Source organism: Gadus macrocephalus, chromosome 11 (genome assembly GCF_031168955.1).
Source record: "Gadus macrocephalus chromosome 11, ASM3116895v1".
In the NCBI taxonomy this organism is placed as follows: domain Eukaryota; kingdom Metazoa; phylum Chordata; class Actinopteri; order Gadiformes; family Gadidae; genus Gadus; species Gadus macrocephalus.
The window spans coordinates 4,815,365-4,831,142 of record NC_082392.1 but is presented as its reverse complement, the minus strand read 5'-3'; the positions used below and the strand labels follow the sequence as shown (position 1 = coordinate 4,831,142).

The 15,778-nt window shown below is 43.7% G+C and overlaps 1 protein-coding gene across 1 annotated transcript; it reads left to right on the top strand.

Annotated features, from left to right (window-relative positions):
- The first annotated feature begins 147 nt into the window (after window positions 1-147).
- psmc4 (proteasome 26S subunit, ATPase 4) lies at window positions 148-9,063 on the top strand. Its single transcript, XM_060065338.1, has 11 exons — window positions 148-302; window positions 1,338-1,436; window positions 3,124-3,310; window positions 3,619-3,765; window positions 4,115-4,224; window positions 4,386-4,479; window positions 6,674-6,841; window positions 7,115-7,191; window positions 7,853-8,021; window positions 8,590-8,645; window positions 8,759-9,063. Exons 1-11 carry the CDS (start codon window positions 270-272, stop codon window positions 8,870-8,872), a joined length of 1,254 nt encoding a protein of 417 aa, XP_059921321.1. The 5' UTR covers window positions 148-269; the 3' UTR covers window positions 8,873-9,063.
- The last annotated feature ends 6,715 nt before the right edge of the window (window positions 9,064-15,778 follow it).

The following is a 15,778-nucleotide window of genomic DNA, read 5'->3' as shown; positions in this document are numbered from 1 at the left end:
GGAGGCTGAAATGTTGTTATCGCAACTGGACCCGACAGCTCTCCCAAGAAACAAATGGGGTTTCATACAACTTTTCCAAAGGATAAACAGAGTTCCACTTGTTTTCAACCAAACACAATACACTGCTAAAAGTATATTATATTTGCATATGTTTTGATCTGTTAGATGTTACACTCGACATCAATAAAGATATTGTGAATTTAATTGAACTGCATTACCCAGACTCCTTTGAGCGTCAGAGTGACGTCGGCAGAGCAGACCGATTCAACATGGAGGACGTAGTGACCGTAGAGAAGAACCCGGTATGATAAACTCAATTACATTTAGCGCATATTTTCTACAATGAAACCCTAAAGTTTTATTATGTTTCGGCTAGTGTGGTAAAATTGTGCTTTTTGTGCGTTGCATGACCTTGTCATTTCATAAATGTAGTTTAGAACGACGCACATATGAACTAAAACAATCATTCAATCTCGACACAACTGCTATGTCACGCCAGTCAGATAGCGGTTAGCTAACATCTGCTAGCGCGAATGTAGTGGGTTGACACATGAAAGTCGATTAAACTTGATCTTTTAAGTAAGATCAACCTGATCACTTGCGTTCCGTCGTCATTGTTTCACCTTAAACTGTTTTAAATATATAGTTTGACTAGCTGACTCGGACCAGTATCATGGTTCATGTTTCCTAGCATGGTGTTAGCTAGCTAGTAAATGGTGTTTTTAAGTATTGATTATGATGATGATACGCTTAATTAATACATTTTTAAAACCTACGGTTGTGCAGTGCAATTTATATAATGAAACGCATAAACTACATATTTTAGGAATGGAAGACAACTAAAATGGTCTGTTAGATGGACAGATTCGTTCAAATGATTTGTACAATGAAATCCACAAATACAAATGATAGGTGGTGTTTGACAGAACAAGAACACTGTTGTGTTATCGTGAATTTATGATAATGCTGTAGTGTTTTTACCAAAACATGTATCTTTTGGTGATCGTGATGTTATTGTAATTATATTTCAATGTTGTTCAGGCTGATGCTGTAATAACCATTTTGTTTGAGTGATGTTGTAGTCAGGATTTTTTTGTCATCGATGATGCTGTAGTCATAACGTTTTAGTGATGATGCTGTAGTGTTTTTGTTGTTAGTGTTGATGCTGTAGTAATGTTTCACTGATAAAAGTGTTAGTAATAATGTTTGTGCTGATGAGGATATATTTGGTGTTGATAAAAATGTTGGTATTTAATGATGTTGATACTGTAGTGTTGGTAAGTCTAATGAAGTGATAATGTTGTAGTTGTGTTGATGATACTGTTGTGTTGTTGCAGGAGGAGTTACCTGTCATGCAGAGCTCCAGACCCCACACCGCGCTCTCCTTCCTGGCGCCGGAACCAGAGGATCTGGAAGACCTATACAGCAGATACAAGGTGGGGATGGGTTGAAACCGTCAAAGTGGTCAGGAACACCATCGGTCTTTGCATGGTCTGGCTGTATTTTAAATTCTACATTTAAAGACATCGGTCAGGTCTGATAACACTGAATACGGATTTCCGCAAAACACATGCTAACCATTCTTTGCATGTTGCAAACAAGCCATTTTTTTGTCATGTACAAACAATCCTTATTTTCAGTTAACTTCGGTTTGTTATTGAGCAACCAATCGGGACAATCAGTACGTTAACATGCACATCTTAATCAGATTAAAACCATAGTTTGACTATGCTCCTTAATCGGACAAGTGCAATTGTCTGAGTATACATGGCGGTGAGAAAATCGGTTCATTGGCCGAAGCATTTCATACCCCGGTACGATAGGTGGCACTGTGCCCATCTAAACTAGTGGTAATAGAGCCACCGGTTGACCTCTTTACGTCACTAGCAACAACAAACTCAGGCGGCATTCGAGATTGATGTTTATAGTAGACAGCTGTAAGTTGACTTCGGGTCCATGTAATTTCTCCTGCGCTCCATTGTTCCGACATCTCGGTTGTATGCAAACTCCTCCGGCAGCGGCGGAACAACTCCTCCGCATACGGCAACAATCCCTTTCTCCTCCATGCCGCGTTACAATCTGGACTTCAGAGAGTCAAAGCCGAAGTTCCTTTCCACCAATTCCTTCTCCACCATGGCCGAGATAACCCCCACTACGAGTCTTTACTTGTTGCTGAAATACCAGAGAGTCAGAGAACCCGACGCAGTCCTTTAAGGTTCCTAATATCAGAAAATATCCACGTCAGTTCGGCCAAAGCACAATGAATGAATAAAGATTGTAAAAAAACATTTATTTTGACAGATGTGCACGAAGTTACTACTCTAGAACCTTGTTGATGACCAACATTTAGAAAGACATGTACTTTTAATTCAGCCTTGGGTGAAATCAAAGTGTTAACCTTTCATGCTGTCAGCTCCCAGACCGTTGTCGAGGAGCAGAGGTGAGACGTTCCCTCCAGGGCCGATGTTCTCTCGGGGGTAACACCCTTCACTTTGACCGGCAGTGGGTCTGCTTATAGGTCAGAATGAAGCGGCCACCGATTATTGTCAGGCTGGGTACTTTATTCGTAGTTCCACTAACTTAAAAGTACACGTTTGCCCTGACACAACTGGACTCGTTCATTCACTAAACTGACACACACAACCGCTCAATCTCCTCGCTCGTCCACTCACTCGCTGAAGTCACTCACACACACACAGCCATTCTCGCACACACACATGCGCTTTTTGATATTCAGTACACAGAAGCGTAGTGTACTGAATGCATGTTGATGATGATACACTTCTTTTAGGGGGTAACTACATTGGCACGACACCGACTTCCTCCCCCTTTTAAGTTTCTCGTTTTCCGACGGCGACAACAACACGCATTGAAGGTTACGCAAAATCCGATTATAATCGAATTTACCTTATACATGCTTATTGCGACTAACAAACAAATAATCCAGGGATCTTAACCCGACTATGAGTAACCCGATTCGATTTTAGTCCGACTAACGTGTATACATGCATTTTAATAATCCAATCATAGTCGGACTAAGCCAATAATTCGATTTTCTTGAGTGTCATTGAAAGGCACCAACTTGTCTGATGTCGGGCCCATGCCCCTTCCCTCCCTCTACAGAAGCTACAGCAGGAGCTGGAGTTCCTGGAGGTGCAGGAGGAGTATATCAAGGACGAGCAGAAGAACCTGAAGAAGGAGTTCCTCCACGCCCAGGAGGAGGTGAAGAGGATCCAGAGCATTCCACTCGTCATCGGACAGTTCTTGGAGGCCGTGGACCAGAACACCGCCATCGTGGGCTCCACCACCGGTACACCATCACTGGTCAAACCGAGGCTAGAAACCACCTGCTAGAACCCCAACACGCCTCATTTTCAACGCCTGCTAGAACCACAGACATCCTCGTAAACACTTCCTAGAACCCAACGAAGGCCCTTATTAACACCTCCTAGAACGCAAGACTTGTCCTCCCACATATTTGCTAGTTTCTAGACATAGAGGTCCCATCGAAAACTGTAAGATGAACTGCCAAGATGCTGACCGTGGCAAGTGTGAAATCTTTAATTCGGGAGCTGGAGATGAGATGTACTCAGTAGTTCTGCTCTGTGCCCCTCCCAGGGTCGAACTACTATGTCCGCATCCTGAGCACCATTGACCGAGAGCTGCTGAAGCCCAACGCCTCAGTAGCGCTCCACAAGCACAGCAACGCCCTGGTCGACGTCCTGCCGCCCGAGGCCGACAGCAGCATCATGATGCTCACTGCCGGTAACCCTCCACCAACCAACCGGCTAACAACCCCACTTACCGTTCCCATTCAGGAATGACCCTGTGCAGGAAACGTTCCAAAACATTGCAACTTGTTAGAATGACTGCATGTTTGAAATGGCCTAATGGAACGATGACGAGAGCTTTTTAAATTGTTACTGCAGTCCAAATGTACAATATTGGAGAGAGTTGTCACACACAACTGTCGCCAACTACTCCGTGGAGTTGAGCTGTGGTACTAGTGAATCTGCGCCCTGTTGGGTCACAGTACCATGGCAAAAACTGCTACAGCAAAACTGTACAAAAAAACTGAAATGTGCCATAAAACTACTGTGGTTTCTCCTCTCAGACCAGAAGCCTGATGTGATGTATGCAGACATTGGAGGCATGGACATTCAGAAGCAGGAAGTCAGAGAGGCAGTGGAGCTGCCCTTAACTCACTTTGAGCTCTATAAACAGGTGTGTGTGTGTGTGTCTCTGTCTGTTTTATGTTTCATTTGCTTTATTAAAGGATCCCCATTAGCTTATGCCATAGCAGATCGCTCGGTCTGTCTGTCTGTCACACAGGCACGGTGTAAGGCTGGCTGGTCTCCCTAACTCCTCTCCTCCTGACCCCTCAGATTGGTATTGACCCACCTAGGGGAGTCCTGATGTACGGCCCTCCAGGCTGTGGAAAGACCATGTTGGCCAAGGCTGTGGCGCACCACACTACAGGTAACCTAACCCCAATACCACCACACTACCGGTAACTCAACCCCAATACCACCACACTACCGGTAACTCAACCCTAATACCACCACACTACAGGTAACCTAACCCCAATACCACCACACTACCGGTAACTCAACCCTAATACCACCACACTACCGGTAACTCAACCCCAATACCACCACACTACAGGTAACTCAACCCCAATACCACCACACTACCGGTAACCTAACCCCAATACCACCACACTACAGGTAACTCAACCCCAATACCACCACACTACCGGTAACCTAACCCCAATACCACCACACTACCGGTAACTCAACCCCAATACCACCACACTACAGGTAACTCAACCCCAATACCACCACACTACCGGTAACTCAACCCCAATACCACCACACTACAGGTAACCTAACCCCAATACCACCACACTACAGCTAACTCAACCCCAATACCACCACACTACCGGTAACCTAACCCCAATACCACCACAATACAGCTAACTCAACCCCAATACCACCACACTACAGGTAACCTAACCCCAATACCACCACACTACAGGTAACCTAACCCCAATACCACCACAATACAGCTAACTCAACCCCAATACCACCACACTACAGGTAACCTAACCCCAATACCACCACACTACCGGTAACTCAACCCCAATACCACCACAATACAGCTAACTCAACCCCAATACCACCACACTACAGCTAACTCAACCCCAATACCACCACACTACCGGTAACTCAACCCCAATGCCACCACACTACCGGTAACTCAACCCCAATACCACCACACTACCGGTAACTCAACCCCAATACCACCACAATACAGCTAACTCAACCCCAATACCACCACACTACCGGTAACTCAACCCCAATACCACCACACTACCGGTAACTCAACCCCAATAGCACCACACTACAGGTAACTCAACCCCAATACCGAAAAACTACAGGTAACTAGGGTTGCCGCGGTATACGGTATTACCGGTGTGCAACACCGAGTAATCGGTGTTGGCCTCAACACCGGTAATACCGTAACCACTGAGTTTTTTGTTTTTGTGTTTTTTCATTGATTAAAAACAAATTCAGTAAAAATTAATAATATAATTATAATTAAGAAAATTAAAATGTGTAGAATAGGCCACAGTTCTGCTCTGTGCGGGAGAATTGGCGCGCCGAGAATTGGAGTGCTTCCTTACAAGACCGGTAACCATAGCAACGCCGGTAAACAAACCCCGCGAAGCCCAATCCCTACGTGAGCTCCCCGCGCTACGGCCATCCGGAGGCGATATTATGATTTATAAAATGATATAATACTATTATATATCGAAAGTTATAAGACGCCGAGATTTGGCGCGCTGCCAGCCGCTGTCACCGAGTGTGAGAGGAGAGTTGACGGAGAAGATGGCGGTTGAACTAGTTTCAAAGTTACCGTATTTTCCGGACTATACGTCGCTCCCGAGTATTAGTCGCATCAGTCAAAAAATGCTCCATGACGAGGAAAAAAACATATATACGTCGCATCGGTGTATAAGTCGCATTTATTTGTAAACATTTAAACAAGAACGTTTAGTCTGGAGAGACTGAATAAAATTGCAATAGCAATATAGGTGTGTCGGTCCCACTCGTAGTTCTGAGAGTATACCGAATTCAGTGACACCGGGATTCCACCGGACGCGTATGCGCCGCGGTCCTAAACCTGAGCGCGGAGGGCTCCAGTTTTCGCTGGCCAAGTCATGCGCTGTGATATGTGTGACAGCTATGTTGCACAACATTGCAGCTAAGGCTGGGGTAGCTTTGGTTGAAACGGAGAACATTGAGGACGATGACGACGAGAATATAATTTATTCGGTGGTGCAGTAGGCTTGCAGCGTTCAGTTGTAGGCCTAATGAATGACGGTGCCATCTTGTGGCCGAAGATTATGTACGCACAATTTTGGCATACAAGTCGCTTCGAAATATAAGTCGCAGGGCAAGCCAAACTACAAAAAAACCGCGACTTATAGTCCGGAAAATACGGTAATACCTTTTATACCGGTAATACCGGTGTTGACACGAGCGTATTACTCGGTGTGAAAAAATGTCCACACCGCGGCAACCCTACCGGTAACTCAACCCCACCCTCGCCTGTCAGCTAACTGACAAAATGGTAGCTAATGTGTGTCTTTTGTTTTTTTCCGTGGCAGCTGCGTTCATCCGTGTGGTGGGCTCGGAGTTTGTCCAGAAGTACCTGGGGGAGGGTCCTCGCATGGTCCGAGACGTCTTCAGGCTGGCCAAGGAGAACGCCCCCGCCATCATCTTCATCGACGAGATCGACGCTATTGCCACCAAGCGCTTTGACGCACAGACCGGAGGTATGTACCTGTAGTACTACATGGCATTACCTGTAGAACTTCATAATACTACTACTACTACTACTGGTGGTATGACCTGTAATACTTGCTACCACTACCATAACTACTGGTGTTATGACTTGGTAAGTACTACATACTACTCTAACTACCGGTGGTATAACCTGCTCTAATTCCTAGTACTTGTATGGGTATGTCCTATGCTACATACTTATTCTACGACTACTTTCATCTGCATACAAACTCTTACCTGCACCGCCTCCTCCCCCTCTCCAGCTGACCGAGAGGTGCAGAGAATCCTCCTGGAGCTTCTGAACCAAATGGACGGCTTTGACCAGAACGTCAACGTTAAGGTGAGCTGTCCTCCCTAGTCTGGACCTACAGGTCCCCTGTTTGAACCTGCCTTACTTTGTCAAAGTTAAATGATGCCAATAGGGGAGCTTGGTCTGAAGAGTTTGTAGTAGGTCCTGCTGTGTCTACGGGGACGTCGTCTAACTGTGTCTACAGCCACCTGGTCTAGACCCCGCCCAACTGTGTTGACACGACCCTGGCCTCGCTGCATTTACAGGCATCCCATCTAACGTGTCTACAGGGACATGGTCTTAAACCGTTTTTGTACATGGTTTAATTGTAGTTGGATCAGGCAGTTGGATCTAGATCCAACTGCCTGGGGCTGGCCCCGAATATGTAATTAATGACATGCCTAACTTCTTCCTTTTCTTTCCTAAAGTGGCTAGATTCATTATAATAAATGTTTTGCATAAAGCAAAACTACAATATCATGTAGTATTTTTGTCCACTCATCCATCCAACTCGGTTGTTGGTAAAAAGATTCCAGTCACACGACTTCTATAATATGAGAGTAGGCCTACTTTCACATCTTGGCTGTTTGGTCATTTTTAATCAGTCCAGGTTTACCAATTTCCCCACCGCATGCAAGATGTCAGAGTTGTACCTATGTCCGAAATAATGATCATGGCTACTAACATGACTCGCACTCTGTAATGTTCCCAGGTGATCATGGCTACTAACAGGGCTGACACTCTGGACCCGGCCTTACTGCGTCCTGGACGTCTGGACAGGAAGATTGAGTTTCCTCTCCCTGACCGCCGACAGAAGCGTCTGGTCTTCTCCACCATCACCAGCAAGATGAACCTGTCAGAAGAGGTGGACCTTGAGGACTGTATCCTTCACATTCACTACAACTGAACCAAACTTTATAGACTACTAGAGAGCAATGTAGTTACTGAAAAGTTTTTTTTTGAGGGGGGGGGCTAGTCGCCTATAATTAGCCACCATGTCTTCAAAAGTCCCATGCACAAGAAACATCATTTTGGAGGACTGCTGATTGTCATGGTTTGTCTTCTGCTTTCTTGTTAACTGCCGGTATGTGATGAGTCAATGGGATTGGTTTGGCTAACGGAATGCTGGCTAGCTGAAGCGAGTCGAGGAATTGCGTGGTAGTTTAGACATGGGCGATGAGGCTTTAGCCAGGGGGGGTTATGGTAAGATGTACCTACCAACGGTCAGTTATTCATACCAGACCACTCAATGTTTTAATCGACCAATCAGAATTGAATCTTCCACAAAACTGTGTGAGATAAAGAACTATAACCACCAGACCAACGGCTGTGTAACTAAACCGCAGCCTTGTGGGCCTGAAATTGGCAGACCGAGTTGTGTTGCAGCCAACGTGCTCCCTAGTATTTCCAGTGTTGGTATTACGGGATGTTTTCTTGACTCTGGTTCAGACGTGGCGAGACCCGACAAGATATCTGGAGCCGACATCAACTCCATCTGCCAGGAGGTGAGGACGGCCGCCACCCGTGGCTCCCGTTGATTGGCTCGATGGTAGAGGTGCTGCCATTGGCTCCTGTTGAAAAAGCCTTGGATGTGATTGGTTGTTCTGTTGTGTTGCAGGCTGGCATGCTGGCAGTGCGTGAAAACCGGTACATCGTCTTGGCCAAGGACTTTGAGAAGGCCTACAAGACCGTTATCAAGAAGGATGAACAGGAGCACGAGTTCTACAAGTAGTCTGAGTCCCTCCCACCTCCTCCGTCGCCCTCATCACCACCGCCCCCACCCTTTTGTTTCTGTCTGTACAATGTCTCTTGGAGCTCCTCTGCCTGTCTCTACAGGTGGTGTGTTTGGGGTCTGGGGGTTTAGGCTGTATTTAACCCCACTGTATCTGTGTCTTCTCAATAAAGAGCTTTTCCATAAAACAAGGCCTTGGTTCCTGAGGTGAATATGGTCTACCTCGTCACATTGTCGATTCCATACATTTCAAACCTTTTACACACCCACACGCGTTACTGAGATAATGAATGTCATTTTGATGGAAGGTAAGGAAATCTACAGCAGCCACATTTGTACTGTTAGTCAATTTTGGTTATGCATAAAGTGGTTGCATCCATGGTACTGATTGCTGTACATCTGATAAATATACAGTCAAGTCGTAAAACTTTCTCCACTGAGCGTGTCTCAGAAACCTCATAATCTGGACAGCAGAAACTGGTGGGATGGTGTCTTTCTCCAACAGCAGCAGAGTCAAATGTCCCCCCCCCAGGGCTCTGTGTCTCCTCTTTCCTCACGCCCTCTCTGCTGCAATTACTGCCTCGCCTTCTCGTCGTCTGCCCACCAGGAGTCACAGCAGCTGAGACTGCAGTTCGCCCTTTAGACCCCACAGTGGAAAAAAATCCCATACATTTTAGTAAACGTTGTCACTGAGAAATAATCGAAGATCGTTTAATTATGTGATATCACAATTGACAATGCATTTGATTTGTACTAAAGGCTGCATGATCCTCGTGTGTGTAATTTATCGTGCAAGTATTTTATGGGGGATCAACTTGTTTCCCGGCTGAGTGGCACGCAAGTGCTCTGTGACCTTGTCGAATAAGTAACCTACTGATAAAGTGTTGTAAATCTCTGGAATCAAACAGAATTGAGGTATATGAATATGCGTCACAAGGCCAACATCAGCGGGTCGAATGTCTACCGTGGTCATGCAGGGATGCGGGGTAAAGAACACCTGTCCGTTCCCATACTCAGCAGATCTGTCACGTCATAAAGTATAATGACCCACTAACGTAAAGATCGCTATCATCGTTCATAAACTCAAGATATTCATAATGTATGACCTATTATTTAGACCATTTCCAAGACATCCTACCTTAATCCAATTAGAATATTAATGCTTGATTTTAATTTTTCCGGATTCCAAGTTGCAGAACGCATGATTTAATTATACTGAGGAACACCATCAACTTAACACCTTTTAAGGACAAGATCAATGTCGTGCATGTGAAACTAGGAAATGGGGTGCGAGAACAACACCGGAAAAACTGTCCAAATAGATTTGCAATAATTTAAATTATACTTGTTTATTGGCCAATTTACAAACATATATGTATCTCTGTTTTATTTTATTTCGTATTATCCGAACCCCTTGATCCGGTTTTACTCATTGAAACAGTTTTGAATTCTAGTCAGAATTCTATTGGATAAAATAAATCGTGTTTTTATCTAATAATGTGTTTCCATGCATTGGAATTGGAGTTACTCTAAACCAACTGGTTTAGAGAAAACAACATAATTGGCATAAACGTCATAGTTCTCCAAGATACACAACATGACACTAAAGGTAAATTAACCCATTGGCTATACTGACTTAATATGGGTATCTGGGTTTGTGCTAGTTACTGTGCTGATGATTATGCAATGGTCATACATAACTATTGCAACATAAAACATTGACCATGCAGATGTATTTCCCATATCAAGCAAGATTAATTTAGTATTTAGTATTTTGAGTTGAGCCGACTTTATCGGGGACTGTTGGTTTAAACTTTAGAGCAAGGATGAACTTAAACATTATCCAAATATTGCGAGCGCCGTTGAAAGATCCGGAGGTCGGGGATCCGGGGGGCGGGGATCAGGAGGCATGCGCCGCTGCGCGGCAGCTGCCTTCGCTCCTCCCCCGCCAACAGCGGCTGACCATCCACTCTGCACTACATATCCGTTACATTAACTTCCAAACATATCGGGACCAGAATATAAGCTGCTCCAGATGGGGCTACCAGCCATCGAGGATAACAACCTGTCTGGGTGAGAATGATGCGTCGAAATACAAACATATGGATATATTTAGATACGATTCATAAATACTTGTACAATGATGAATATGCTTTTATCTAAGCTTCATGTTGTGTTGCGACGTGCAGCTAGCTAGCTAACAGGGCTAGCTCCCAAACAGCTGGCAACTTCTACTTCGAGGTTGTTTAATCTTGTATATTTGCGTTTGATTTACTTGCTGTTGGTGGGTGGCATGTCCGAGGTAAACGGCATTTCGGCAAAAGTTGTCGAATTTCACCTCAGCTGAAATAACTATAGAGTCAATAACTTTCTTTCTGTAGATGGAGATATTTATATGTATATGTAACTTTAACGTTAGATTGATGGAAAGATGGACAGATATATGGATAGTTAAATCAGTGTTAAAATATCATAGGAATGGTAGTTAAGTTGTCGTGGACATCCATTGATTGATTGATACTTACGGTCATTTGGGATTGACATCACGATTGATTAGTGTTAACTTGATAGGGTTAGTCAATGATCTATTCTAAGGAGTCAAAGGAGCACAGAAGATCAGACATCTGAAGTGACGGGTGGGGATAGGCGAGCAGAAGGAAGCATCAACCTGTTCCTGGAAAAACCGGTTTGAATGATTTTTTACATTATTGTAGACAGTGCATGGTGTAGTCTCCCAACATGAAAAACCTCAACAATATGTCCGGACCTTGCTTTTAAAGTACACATGGTCACCTATCTTTTGGTTTCCCCTCACTGTTCTTTAAACTACTATTATGTGTAGTGCACCGTGTAGTCTATTTTTCTGGATCAATAGGTATCCAGGTATCCATGTTTTATTAGCATATATCATTATTTATGCCCATGTTATTTTAGTTTATCTCGTTTATTCATAATTTAAGCCTTAAATTCATTAGTGTTCCAGCTGTATCTTGTCTTAAGACCGGAACAACAACTGCAGCTTCTGAAAATAAAGTTTTTCAAGGAATCTTCAAGGAAGTAGACGTTCTTCCTTGAAAATTGGGAAAGCAGTGTAGCTTGCCTTGAAGGAGTGCTGTAGTTGTATGGTGGCTGCTCGGGGTGAAATGGGTAACGGTGGTCTGGCTAGTTGCTAGGTTATTCCTAGAGGTTGCCCGGTTGTTCTGTATGGTTGCTACTACTGGGTTTTTATGGTGTTCTAGGTAGTTGCTAGGATTTTCTGGGTGGCTTTTGTTGTGTTCTGTCTCTGGGTGGTTTCTACTAGGTGGTCGGTGTCGTGCAGGTATAATGCTAGTGCATATGCTGCATGTGCAATATCCCTGTATGTTTCAGGTATACTTCTGCTGTGTCTGTAGCATTCAAAACACTGATGCATGTCTTTTGATACATAACAAAGGTTTAATCATGTTTCTAGCATGTATGAAGTTTCTAGGAGGAGTTACTTAGGGAAGTTCGGGAATAATAATAATAAAACAAATGATGAAAAGAAGTGATCAATTAACTGTAAATAAGTGTTAATGTGCCCCTTGTCGGATCATGTAACTACGGTTTAACCTGTAGAGCTGCTTTTCAGGGTTTAATATTCAGACTGGTTCCCGTGGTAGTCGCTGGTTACAGCCAAACGCAAGCTCCTTTTTTTTTTTTGTCCCCTGAGGGGCTTGCTTCAGCAACATGCCGCCTCTCCTCCTTGGTAGTTGATGAACTCCAGGTTCGTCCCCAGGGGGGCCAGGGCCCCGCAGCTCGGGAGACGCTTAGCAACGCAACCTGCAACCGTCTGGTTTCCACGGTGAAGGGGCTGGCTAGTGGCTACATGTTTGCTCAGCAGTTGAGAACTGGCCCGGTCCCTTCACCTCACCATCTCCTTTAAATGTTTGAATGGAACCGGCTCCTTAGTGTTGTTATAACCGGGACCTAGAGGCTTGTTTTGAATGTGACATATGCTGTACAACTGTACCTGCGGCCAACAGGGATGTCATAATAACTGCAACAGACTCTGTGAATTTGTCCGTCCATGGTGGAAAGTGACCGGCAAAGGAACTGTTTATGTACATCTAATGCAACACAAATAATTTTTTTATACCTAACGAATGGTTGAAATATATTACTGGCCTTTGGCTGGTAGCAGATGTCAATTTTTGACTCTGGCATTAACTAAGGGTTGATATTGCCCTAGCTAAGGGCTTGATCTTGTGGTGTTTCTTATCACTGGTTTAATTACTTATAGAGATGATATAACAATCCACTGTGTCTTGGCAGGGAATGTAACACTCCCCCATCTGTACTGCTAATGCTTGGGGCGTTGACCTGCTTATCTTGATGACAACCTTTTCATCGATGAAACTCGGGGACACCCAGAGATACTGTATACCTTCTGTTGTGGTTTGGTTTCCTTTCTCCTCTCCCTATGGCTACTTTTAGGAGTTTCATCTCTGGGGTCATTTTGGTGCCTGTATCATTACAGTTCTGGCTGGCGTTGTTGTGCAGTGTTTTTATAAGCCTTAAATAACATGAAGTTTTTCTGACTTCAACTGGACGTTGCGTGGTGCCATCTACATTAGAGCCCGACCGATAAAGGATATTTAAGGCTGATACTGATACAAATATTTGGTGATTTCAATATTCCGATCTAAAAGAAATTCCAAAAACACATAACCAAACATAAACCGAATTCCCTAACATTGGTTATTTGTAGTTATTTATGACTCCTCACTAAAATAATAAGGTAATGCAGTTTTAATGCAGTTTTTTTATTGTTTTATTGCCACAGCAGAAGAGAACATCAAAAATATATTAAAGTTCTGATAAATACAATGTATAAAAATACAAACTTAAGATATTCATCATGTCATTCATATGAATATTGCCAAAAGAGCAACAATATAATAAGCTGTCCCCCTGTTCCATCCAGTGTAATCTGCCCCTGCCAGCAGGATGAAATTGACACCTGCAGTAGTTTAGTATGGCACCCGGCGGTGCCTTCTGCCCTCGGATTAAGCCTCTCCATTTGTTTCCATGGAAAACAGAGAACTGTTACCTAGTGGCCACGCCCAAGAACATACCTGGGAATCTAGTATAGATGCAGGCAGCCTTCGCCTGGGGGGTCCAGTTTCATTAGCTAGCTGAGAACACCAACCGGCTGAGTACACTAGCTCATGGAAAGAGCGCACTAGCTAGCAGAGTGCACTAGCTAGCAGTGCACACAAGCTAATGAAGAGTACACTAGACAGCTGGTACACTAGCGAAGAGTATACTAGATAGCTGGTACACTAGCCAGTACAGAAGACTGGGGCTAGCTGAGTGGCGTAAGCGTCATTACTATACGAGGGTTTATATACGAGAAGGACCAGCTGTTTGTGTTTTAAACACAGTCCCTGTGTTGAGGAAAAACACAGACACACAAACACACAGTCACACATCCAACTTAAAAAAAAAAAAAAAATAGAGTAAAACCGCCCGTCTGCTTCATCAGCTCGACCATATAGTTCTAGACTTTGAGATTTGTGTTATCGTAGAGGTTGTCATTTATAATGAGGCAACAAGCCATTCAGCGGATTGTAGATCTGCAGCGAATGCATCGTCAGAGATCACGGTTTGATCTTTGACCTTAAGCCTCAAAACAAAACTGTCTCTTTTTTCCCTTGGGCATAAATCACACAGTCCTCCTATTGCATCCATACTGGTAAACTACATTCTCATGCTATAGTTATTATTGCTATCTGTTGTGTGTATTGATCATAATCTCGATAGCAGGGCAACAATGTTTATCTACACTGTTGTATGTAGATATAGGTTGCTTTGAATGCAAAATAGCACGCAGTTATATCGCGCAGTTATATCGCAAACGTTTCAATTTGTATTACATCCTGGAATAAACCATCTAGTCAACCCTCTAATCCAACCTGTCAAGCTGCTTTGATTTCGACTTCAAGAATTACTACTACGACTGAAAATACACAACGTAGAGTCTGTCTGAACAGTTTAGAAATAAGCTGAAATCTAACAGATGACAACTTCTTCCGAAAGACTGATGGCCTACTTTTTAGTTATCATCCGGGAAACACCCTAAAAAACATGGATGTATTAAAGAATGCCATTTGCACACTAGACACACCCGGCATAATCTCCCCCCCCCCCCCCCCCCCCGTCCGCATGCGTCCATTCGAAATACTATTATTATCTACAATTTATCATTGAAAAGTGAAACTCCATTGTGATTGAATCCTTTAAATACCTTGATTATTTTGGTGAAAGGAAATTAGCTTGTTTTACAAGGATGCATGAGATTGAGGGTTCAATGTACTTTTTCACTTGCATGATATATGGCTGCCGACGAATAATCAACAAATAATTTATGTTACGATATGTTACGGTAGATCGAAAGCTGCAGCTTATAGCTCTTTTATGGATTTTAGTCTTTTGTTCTCTTAATGCTTGATAACCCCTAATAATATAGTTGCATGTAAGTAACTGGTCTCTGTTCACCCCTATCACTTAGCCCAATCCCATTTCTACCCCTAACCCCTTCCCCTTGCCCCTCCGCCTTGTTTTAAAGGGGTAGAAATGGGATTGGGCCTTAAAGTTAGAAAGGTTGGTGGGACACTACTTGTTGAAATCCACAACAAAATATCTAACGAGCTGTATCGAATCATTAAGTAAAATCATAAATCTTGTGCATTTGCTTAGAATTCCCTGCTCTCAGAATAGGATCAGTGTTTACAACTTATTGATCTGGGGCTTGGTGTGATGCAACAACACAGACACAGAGAGAGAGAGATACACTGATAGTACCGGCCTTCTTAGCATTTCAGAGAGAGAGAGAGAGTACTGCAATTAACTAGTTTAATATCATTTAAATTAAGAAATGCACAG